Genomic DNA, 11,314 nt, shown 5'->3' with positions numbered 1-11,314 from the left:
TAGAGAGCAGTGTAATATGTACAGTATATACAGGTCATATATAATACAGGGGTTACGTGTACATTATATAGAGATCAGTGTAATATGTACAGTATATACAGGTCATATATAATACAGGGGTTATGTGTACATTATATAGAGAGCAGTGTAATATGTACAGTATATACATGTCATATATAATACAGGGGTTATGTGTATATTATATAGAGAGCAGTGTAATATATACAGTATATACAGGTCATATATAATACAGGGGTTATGTGTACATTATATAGAGATCAGTGTAATATGTACATTATATACAGGTCATATATAATACAGGGGTTATGTGTACATTATATAGAGAGCAGTGTAATATGTACATTATATACAGGTCATATATAATACAGGGGTTATGTGTACATTACATAGAGAGCAGTGTAATATGTACAGTATATACAGGTCATATATAATACAGGGGTTATGTGTACATTATATAGAGAGCAGTGTAATATGTACAGTATATACAGGTCATATATAATACAGGGGGTTATGTGTACATTATATAGAGAGCGGTGTAATATGTACATTATATACAGGTCATATAGGGGTCTTTGTATATTTACCACAAACAGTGTAGAAAGCAGTGACAGAAGTATCCAGATCACGTGACCTTCATGCGGCCGCGCTGTTAGGAGTTTTGGTCGGCGCCGGTCTCCGTACTGACCCGCTCTGCACAGGAGGAGGAGGCGGAGGGCGCCGCCATGGTGTCCAAGGTGAGTGCCGGGTCCTGCGGCGGCTCTGGTTGTCCTGATGGGCTCGTATACCTGGAATAAGGCTGGTCATGCTGGGTCTTGTAGTGCTGTCACTGTAGAAGTTGGCAGCTCCCTCCTCCATGATATGTCAGTATAACTTACCAGTGTCCCTCCATATCTGTCTATACACCGGTCACTGCTGCACCCCCATATCTGTATATACCAGTCACTGCTGCACCCCCATATCTGTCTATACACCAGTCACTGCTGCACCCCCATATCTGTCTATACACCAGTCACTGCTGCACCCCCATATCTGTATACACCGGTCACTGCTGCACCCCCATATCTGTATATACACCGGTCACTGCTGCACCCCCATATCTGTATATACACTGGTCACTGCTGCACCCCCATATCTGTATACACCGGTCACTGCTGCACCCCCATATCTGTATATACACCGGTCACTGCTGCACCCCCATATCTGTATATACACTGGTCACTGCTGCACCCCCATATCTGTCTATACACCGGTCACTGCTGCACCCCCATATCTGTCTATACACCGGTCACTGCTGCACCCCCATATCTGTATATACACCGGTCACTGCTGCACCCCCATATCTGTATATACACTGGTCACTGCTGCACCCCCATATCTGTCTATACACCAGTCACTGCTGCACCCCCATATCTGTCTATACACCGGTCACTGCTGCACCCCCATATCTGTCTATACACCGGTCACTGCTGCACCCCCATATCTGTATATACACCGGTCACTGCTGCACCCCCATATCTGTATATACACCGGTCACTGCTGCACCCCCATATCTGTATATACCGGTCACTGCTGCACCCCCATATCTGTATATACCGGTCACTGCTGCACCCCCATATCTGTATATACACCAGTCACTGCTGCACCCCCATATCTGTCTACCAGTCACTGCTGCACCCCCATATCTGTATATACCGGTCACTGCTGCACCCCCATATCTGTATATACCGGTCACTGCTGCACCCCCATATCTGTATATACCGGTCACTGCTGCACCCCCATATCTGTCTATACACCAGTCACTGCTGCACCTCCATATCTGTCTACCAGTCACTGCTGCACCCCCATATCTGTATACACCGGTCACTGCTGCACCCCCATATCTGTCTATACACCAGTCACTGCTGCACCTCCATATCTGTCTACCAGTCACTGCTTCACCCCCATATCTGTCTATACACCAGTCACTGCTGCACCTCCATATCTGTCTACCAGTCACTGCTGCACCTCCATATCCGTCTACCAGTCACTGCTGCACCTCCATATCTGTCTACCAGTCACTGCTGCACCCCCATATCTGTATATACCAGTCACTGCTGCACCCCCATATCTGTCTATACACCGGTCACAGCTGCACCTCCATTTTTGTCTATACACCGGTCACTGCTGCACCCCCATATCTGTCTATACACCAGTCACTGCTGCACCCTCATATCTGTCTATCAGTCACTGCTGCACCCCCATATCTGTCTACCAGTCACTGCTGCACCCCCATATCTGTATATACCGTTCACTGCTGCACCCCCATATCTGTCTATACACCGGTCACTGCTGCACCCCCATATCTGTATACACCGGTCACTGCTGCACCCCCATATCTGTATACACCGGTCACTGCTGCACCCCCATATCTGTATATACCGTTCACTGCTGCACCCCCATATCTGTCTATACACCAGTCACTGCTGCACCTCCATATCTGTCTACCAGTCACTGCTGCACCTCCATATCTGTATATACCAGTCACTGCTGCACCCCCATATCTGTCTATACCGGTCACTGCTGCACCCCCATATCTGTATATACCGGTCACTGCTGCACCCCCATATCTGTCTACCAGTCACTGCTGCACCCCCATATCTGTATATACACCGGTCACTGCTGCACCCCCATATCTGTATATACACCGGTCACTGCTGCACCCCCATATCTGTATATACACCGGTCACTGCTGCACCCCCATATCTGTATATACACCGGTCACTGCTGCACCCCCATATCTGTATATACACTGGTCACTGCTGCACCCCCATATCTGTATATACACCGGTCACTGCTGCACCCCCATATCTGTATATACACCGGTCACTGCTGCACCCCCATATCTGTATATACACTGGTCACTGCTGCACCCCCATATCTGTATATACAGTGGTCACTGCTGCACCCCCATATCTGTATATACACCGGTCACTGCTGCACCCCCATATCTGTCTATACACCGGTCATTGCTGCACCCCCATATCTGTCTACCAGTCACTGCTGCACCCCCATATCTGTATATACCAGTCACTGCTGCACCCCCATATCTGTCTATACCGGTCACTGCTGCACCCCCATATCTGTCTATACACCGGTCACTGCTGCACCCCCATATCTGTCTATACACCAGTCACTGCTGCACCCCCATATCTGTCTATACCGGTCACTGCTGCACCCCCATATCTGTCTATACACCGGTCACTGCTGCACCCCCATATCTGTCTATACACCAGTCACTGCTGCACCCCCATATCTGTCTACCAGTCACTGCTGTCTTTCTTGCCCCCCAGATCCTGAAGCTGGCGGCGGTTCCGGCCGGGCTGCTCGCCTCCTCTTACGGCCTCTATGCTGTGTCTGAACGTGAAGCAAAAGGCGATCGTGTGAACCCCCGGCAGGTATCCGCGGCACAGTGTGCACCATAGGGCGTATGGGGGTGGCTGTGGTGTACGCAGGGTGGTCACCACTCATTGCCCCTCTGCTCTCTTTCCAGTTGTCAGTTTACACTGTTCCCCTCCAAGAATCGAGGTTCATGGAGGCGCAGCCGGGTCGCGTGCAGTGCGCCTTCTCTGCGGCCAGAAAAGCTGTGTGGCCGGCCGTGACCTGGACTCGGGTAAGAGATCTCACTGCCAAGCCCCCCCATAACGGGCTGACTGCGGGGGTCCTCCTGATGGGAGCCCACCCCCCGTGATCCGCTGGGTTAACCCCGCGCTTTAAGGGATTGTTCTGGTCTTATGTAAAGCCTTGTCATTTCTGATAACACACACCGATATATTAGACATCGCCCTGAGACCGCCAAGAAGATAAGCTGCAACAAAAAGGAACTAAAAATAATTCAATGAAAAATATTTTGTTACTAAAAGTCATTAATTTCATACATAAATAGGATTTGATTACACAAAAATCCAAATCTTATGTGAAAATATTAAAAAGATCACGTGTAAGTCCACGAACAGCACGAGTCCGGAATATCCCGTAATAGTTCTGTATGTGGCAGGATTGTAAAAGAAGCTAAAAAACAACGTGCAAACCAATAGAGCATGAGAAATACCGACCACTAGGTGTAACGTGGACCCCAGAACCCCAACTGGGGGGGCCCGCTCCTGATGAAGCAATGGCTCCACATTATACCTAATCCCCATTTCAAGATCTCTGCTTCCTGTCAGATGTTAGGTGCTTAAACAAATTTAGAACTAAAACTTCTGATAGCTGAAGGTTTGTTACAGTTGTATCCACTTGACTGCACCAGCAGAATAGTGAGTGCAGCTCTGGAGTATAATACAGGATGTAACTCAGGATCAGTACAGGATAAGTAATGTATGTACACAGTGACTGCACCAGCAGAATAGTGAGTGCAGCTCTGGAGTATAATACAGGATGTAACTCAGGATCAGTACAGGATAAGTAATGTATGTACATAGTGACTGCACCAGCAGAATAGTGAGTGCAGCTCTGGAGTATAATACAGGATGTAACTCAGGATCAGTACAGGATAAGTAATGTATGTACACAGTGACTCCACCAGCAGAATAGTGAGTGCAGCTCTGGAGTATAATACAGGATGTAACTCAGGATCAGTACAGGATAAGTAATGTATGTACACAGTGACTGCACCAGCAGAATAGTGAGTGCAGCTCTGGAGTATAATACAGGATGTAACTCAGGATCAGTACAGGATAAGTAATGTATGTACACAGTGACTGCACCAGCAGAATAGTGAGTGCAGCTCTGGAGTTTAATACAGGATGTAACTCAGGATCAGTACAGGATAAGTAATGTATGTACACAGTGCCTGCACCAGCAGAATAGTGATTGCAGCTCTGGAGTATAATACAGGATGTAACTCGGGATCAGTACAGGATAAGTAATGTATGTACACAGTGACTGCACCAGCAGAATAGTGAGTGCAGCTCTGGAGTATAACACAGCATAATATTGTCATGTATGTTATTTCCATATGTCACCTGTAAGATGGTGGTCAGAGCTGGACTTGCTTATGTCCCAGTCATCAGTCGATTTGGGGACGAGGGGGGGGGGGGGTTGGTTTTATGTTCTGGTTACTTTGTATCTTTCTGCTTTCTATAGAATGCCTGCATCTCCGTCAGGAATGGAGTGGAAGAAACCGTACAGTTTGGGAGAGGTAAGTGCTGTGTCGGCTGCAGATGCATTGAGTGCTCTATAATTTACCATGAGTGACTATGGCAGAGCTTCCAGTTGGATTGTTCTAGGTTTTACTGCATTTTTGTTAAAGGGGTATTTCCATCTTAGACAATGGGGGCATATCGCTATGATATGCCCCCATTGTCTGATAGGTGTGGGTCCCACTGATGGACCCGCACCTATATCGAGAACGGAGCGGGGAGCGCTGTGGCTGGATGACCCTAGATATCCCGGGGTCCGTCCACCACCAAGTGCTAATCCCTGCCTCTCCCATAGAAGTGAATGGGAGTGTGCCGCGCATGCACGGCCCATGCTCCCATTCATTTCTATGGGGCAGACGGCAATAGCCGAACCAGCGCTTGGCTATTTTCGGCGGCCCCATAGAAATGAATGGAGGGCGGCTGCGCATGCGCAGTGGTCAGTAGAGACAGCTGTCGGCCAATCTGATATATACTGCAAGCTCTCTGATTGTCTTTTTTCCCTTTCATCCAGATAGTTACCTCTATCTGAAGAACCCGCCCCCCGAATTTCTGCCACGAGTGGGGATCATTTCAGTCAGTGGCCTGGCCGGCTTGGTTTTAGCCAGAAAAGGTAATTGTTGTATTTTAAATCTCTGTGGTGGAGGTAGTCAGCCAGGAGCAGTGGAGAGGACATTGGATGTACTAGACATAACGCTGCGGGCAGAGGTAAACCACCTGCCCTGTGCCCACCGTCCAGAAATCCATCCTTATCTCAGGGTTTACTGCTGTGAGAGGTGCCCAGTGCGTTCAGCTGGATGTCTGCGTTATTGGGTGCGGATCCGCACTCACACAGATTTACTTGGGGCTACTGCTAAGGGTGTTATTGAAGTGATCCCCGGTATTCACCCTTTAACCCCTGTACAGGAATCTGGACTCTGCTGCAGGGGAATCACTGAACGCTATTTCTTGGAGTAGTCTCTGTTCAAGTGACTACTGACCCACAGGGGTCTAGAGACACCGGGGGATCAGGCACAAACATAGTCAGGGCAGGCAGCGAAGGAACAAGCAGACAGTACACCTTAGCAGGACACTAAAAAACCTGAACCTGTTGTTCAGGCACCCTTCCACAGGGTAAGGTGCCTTAAAGGGGTCCTCTCACTTCAGTAAGTTGAATTCATCATGTAGAGAAAGTTACTACAAGCCACTTACTAATGTATTGTTATTGTCCATATTGCTTCCATTGCTGGCTGGATTCATTTTTCTATCACATTATACACTGCTTGTTTCCATGGTTACAGACCACCCTGCAATCCATCAGTGGTGGTCGTGCTTGCACACTATAGGAAAAAGCACTAGCCTATGTGCGCTCCCACTGTCCCGGCCACCAGAGAGGCTGACACTTTTTCCTGAAGAGAAGCTCTATTGGGGCTACAAGTTTCGGCACTGAACCAGTACCTTCATCAGGAGGGGGCAGAGGTCAGCCTGAGCCCGGAGCGGCGAGTAGAGCAGCGGTGGCCGTAGGCCGGTCCTGTAAGGGTCCATTCACACGTCCGCAAAATGGTCCGCAATTTTGCAGAACGGGTGCGGATCCATTCATTCTCTATGGGCCCGGACGTGAAGCGGAGAGCACACTATGTGCTCTCCGCTTCCGCATTTGCGGAGCGCGGCCCCGAACTTCCGGTCCGCAGCTCCGCAAAAGATAGAACATGTCCTATTCTTGTCCGCAGCTGCGGACAAGAATAGGTATTTCTATAGGGGTGCCGGGCGGGTGTGTTGCGGATCCGCAATTTGTGGGTCCGCAACACACCACGGACGTGTGAATGGACCCTTACAGTTATGAATGCACCTTTGGAGCAACCAGGCAGATTCCAGACGTCTCAACTTTTTCCTTTGTAGTTCATGTACACATTTAACCAGGCAATAAAGCGTTAATCCCAGACGCTGGTTACATTGTATCGTTTGTTATCCATATGAAGGTTACTAATTGATCTTTGTGCCCTCCTCATCATAGGCTCCAGACTGAAGAAGGTCGCTTACCCGCTGGGTCTGGGCGCCCTCGGCACGTCCATCTGTTATCCGGCACAAACAGTCATTTTTGCCAAGGTAAAGACTTTATGGAGGGTTTGTTCTAGGACTGATAAAGCTTTCGAGATCTCTGCTTGCTGTCAGTGTAAAGGGCCATTCTTGTAGCAGATACGGAATGATCTCTGCAGTAAATAATGTGCGATGAAGAAATGATCCCTGTGTTTTCTGGCACCAGGTCACCAGTAAGAAGTTATACAGCGCAGGCCATCGGACGTACGACGCCGTCAGCTCGTTATGGAAAACAAAGCCTCAGAAAGAAGGAGCGATTCCTGCCCCATCAACAGAAGCAAAGGTAAATCAAGATGGAGAAGGACACCATCAGTCACCACATACTAAGTAATCCGAATGTTTCCCGATTCAAACACTCTTCCCTCATCCCAACCGCTGCCCGAATTGCTGAGAAATCCATGATTTTGTGATATGCAAATTAGCTACAATGAGACATCACCATTGCACCAAGATACCCAGTCCTTATTGCTGCCGATGTAATCTCGCCTAGCGCCGCGTTCTCTCACATGCGGTGGCGCTTCAGGAATCGGTCCACGTGCAGTACAGCTCCGACACTCGCAGGGTCTTCTAAATAAAATTAAGGCCTCTTTCACACGGGCGTCATGGTTTTGGGCCGGATAAGATGCGGGTGCGTCGCGGGAAAATGCGTGATTTTTCTGCGCGAGTGCAAAACATTTTTATGCGTTTTGCACGCGCGTGAGAAAAATCGGCATGTTTGGGATTGGTGTTGTCCTTCCCGACAATCGTCTGCTCGTCGGTGGGGGAGGCACATTTATATGCAGTGATCTCCTCCACAATATAAGGAGCAGTGATTACGAATGCCATTGCTCGTCCCCACACAGAAGCGTTCTTTCCCGACAATCGACTGCTCGTCAGTGTAGGAGACACATTTATATGCAGTGATCTCCTCCACAGTATAGGAAGCAGTGATCACGAATGCCATTGCTTGTCCCCATACAGAAGCGTTCCTTCCCGACAATCGTCTGCTCGTCGGTGGGGGAGACACATTTATATGCAGTGATCTCCTCCACAGTATAGGGAGCAGTGATCACGAATGCCATTGCTCGTCCCCATACAGAAGCATTCCTTCCCCACAATCGACTGCTCGTCAGTGGAGGAGACACATTTATATGCAGTGATCTCCTCCACAGTATAGGGAGCAGTGATCACGAATGCCATTGCTCGTCCCCATACAGAAGCGTTCCTTCCCGACAATCGCCTGCTCGTCAGTGGAGGAGACACATTTACATGCAGAGATCTCCTCCACAGTATAGGGAGCAGTGATTACTAATGCCATTGCTCGTCCCCATACAGAAGCGTTCCTTCCCGACAATCGTCTGCTCGTCGGTGGGGGAGGCAGTGATCTCCTCCACAGTATAGGGAGCAGTGATCACGAATGCCATCGCTCGTCCCCATATAGAAGCGTTCCTTCCCGACAATCGTCTGCTCGTCGGTGGGGGAGACACATTTACATGCAGCGATCTCCTCCACAGTATAGAGAGCAGTGATCACGAATGCCATCGCTCGTCCCCATATAGAAGCGTTCCTTCCCGACAATCGTCTGCTCGTCGGTGGGGGAGACACATTTATATGCAGTGATCTCCTCCACAGTATAGGGAGCAGTGATCACGAATGCCATTGCTCGTCCCCATACAGAAGCGTTCCTTCCCCACAATCGTCTGCTCGTCGGTGGGGGAGACACATTTATATGCAGTGATCTCCTCCACAGTATAGGGAGCAGTGATCACTATACATCAGTGTATTCCTTATTCCTCGTGTACCGATCCCCTTGCTGCTCGCAGTCTCTGTACCTTTCTTGCTATCGCTCATGTTCCTGACAGGAGGCTGTGAGAGAAGAGGACAGTGCAGCAGAGACGTCACATGCAGGACCCAGTGCAGAAGAGGCGCAGGAACCGCCCGCCTCACCTGAGCCTCCTAACAGATCATCTGGAGACCCAGGAGAACCCAGCACCACAAGTGTCCCCACAGGTAAACTTCCCATGACGATTATAGGGATTTCCACATTAAAGGTACAGACATCCTTGAACCCCATAATGCAGTGTAAATAGCCAGCAGAATAGTGACTACAGCTCTGGAGTACTGTATGCAGCAGACTCAGGAGCTGACACCCTCTGCTATGTCAGTGAGTATAGCGGGTATCAGGCACTGAACTTGGAGAGGTATTAAAGGGACGGGCAGTAGGTTAATATTGATCCCTATCCTCAGGGTGGGTCATCAGTATCAGATCGGTGGGAGTCCGACTCCTGGCACCCCTGCTGATCAGGTAGTGGTGCCAGTGATACTTCAGTCTAATTACAGCCGCTCCGTCCCTTTCACTTTATTAATGACTCTGCGACACCTCTACAACGAGGCCGATCTGATATTGATGAGTATAGGTGATCAATATTAACCCACTACACGACCCCTGTACATCCTCATGGGCTTTCACTCCCTGACAGCAAGCAGAACTGTGAAGACAAAAGGGGAGCTATACGAAGACTGGCAAACATCAGCCTTAGTGTATATATACTGTATATGGTCCCGCCTGTATATATACTGTATATGGTCCCGCCTGTGTGTATACTGTATATGGTCCCGCCTGTGTGTATACTGTATATGGTCCCGCCTGTGTGTATACTGTATATGGCCCCGCCTGTGTGTATACTGTATATGGTCCCGCCTGTATATATACTGTATATGGTCCCGCCTGTATATAAACTGTATATGGTCCCGCCTGTATATAAACTGTATATGGTCCCGCCTGTGTGTATACTGTATATGGTCCCGCCTGTGTGTATACTGTATATGGTCCCGCCTGTGTGTATACTGTATATGGTCCCGCCTGTGTGTATACTGTATATGGTCCCGCCTGTGTGTATACTGTATATGGTCCCGCCTGTGTGTATACTGTATATGGCCCCGCCTGTGTGTATACTGTATATGGCCCCGCCTGTGTGTATACTGTATATGGCCCCGCCTGTGTGTATACTGTATATGGCCCCGCCTGTGTGTATACTGTATATGGCCCCGCCTGTGTGTATACTGTATATGGCCCCGCCTGTGTGTATACTGTATATGGCCCCGCCTCTGTGTGTATACTGTATATGGCCCCGCCTCTGTGTGTACTGTATATGGCCCCGCCTCTGTGTGTACAGTGTACATGACCCCGCCTCTGTGTGTGTATAGTGTATATGGCCCCGCCTCTGTGTGTGTATAGTGTATATGGCCCCGCCTCTGTGTATACTGTATATGGCCCCGCCTCTGTGTGTACATGGCCCCGCCTCTGTGTATAGTGTATATAGTCGTCCTGCTTTGTGTAACCCGATGTATTTGTATTCATTACAGAGCAGCCAAGTGACGTGAAGTTCCAGCCTCCACCAGAACTTGTGGACCACGGGCAGTCCAACCCAGAGGATGTGGATCTGTACAGCACCAGAACCTGAGAGACTGCACATCTGATGAGGGCGTGGCCCTGGATCCTGTGTGTGATAAGGCTGTGGCCCCCAGATCCCATCCATGATGAGGCCCCACAGCTGCTCCGGGATTTGCTTTAACCCTTCTTACTCAAGTGCTTTACTTTTGATAAAATAAATGGGAGATTTCCCACCGTGATGGATCCGATCATTACTGATGGCGGGCGCCGTGGCCGGTCCTCGTGGTACGACACGTCACTTCTCACCACGAAGCTCAGTCCTCTGATGTAAAGTCCTGCAGGTTCACGGTTCCTGTCTGACCCCATGGTTTCCGCTTGCTCGCAGCGAATGTCTATATCTAAACATGGTAGATAGCAAGCGGGTTCACAGCAGCATGTCCATTGTGAACCGAGAGCGCGCACAAAGCAAGGCGACGTTTCGGCCACGCAGTATACCGATTCAAAAGGTGATCAATCCTATAAATACCCAAATGACCCCCATGTGACCTGGTATAGCCAATAAACAGGGACGCAATCTCAATTCCACCTGTGTGACAATTAAAATGACCTCTACTCCTATAGGATTACTAATAAATAGTTAAATATACCTGATACCCATTAAGGTATTCGA

At 49.0% G+C, this 11,314-nt stretch overlaps 1 protein-coding gene across 2 annotated transcripts; it reads left to right on the top strand.

Annotated features, from left to right (window-relative positions):
• Window positions 1-694: 694 nt before the first annotated feature.
• On the top strand, window positions 695-10,884 carry LOC120977705 (MICOS complex subunit MIC27-like). Of its 2 annotated transcripts, none has more exons than XM_040405760.1 (9): window positions 695-755; window positions 3,351-3,455; window positions 3,551-3,670; window positions 5,143-5,197; window positions 5,710-5,808; window positions 7,189-7,280; window positions 7,438-7,554; window positions 9,113-9,260; window positions 10,617-10,884. In XM_040405760.1, the coding sequence occupies exons 1-9, from the start codon at window positions 744-746 to the stop codon at window positions 10,712-10,714; spliced, it is 846 nt and encodes a 281-aa protein (XP_040261694.1). In that variant the 5' UTR covers window positions 695-743; the 3' UTR covers window positions 10,715-10,884. The 2 variants fall into 2 exon arrangements, with proteins under 2 accessions (XP_040261694.1, XP_040261695.1); XM_040405761.1 differs by having other exon boundaries at window positions 749-881.
• Window positions 10,885-11,314: the final 430 nt, after the last annotated feature.

Source organism: Bufo bufo, chromosome 8 (assembly GCF_905171765.1).
Source record: "Bufo bufo chromosome 8, aBufBuf1.1, whole genome shotgun sequence".
Taxonomy (NCBI): Eukaryota; Metazoa; Chordata; class Amphibia; order Anura; family Bufonidae; genus Bufo; species Bufo bufo.
The sequence above is the reverse complement of the archived record's forward strand: the minus strand, read 5'-3'. Positions and strand labels throughout refer to the sequence as shown.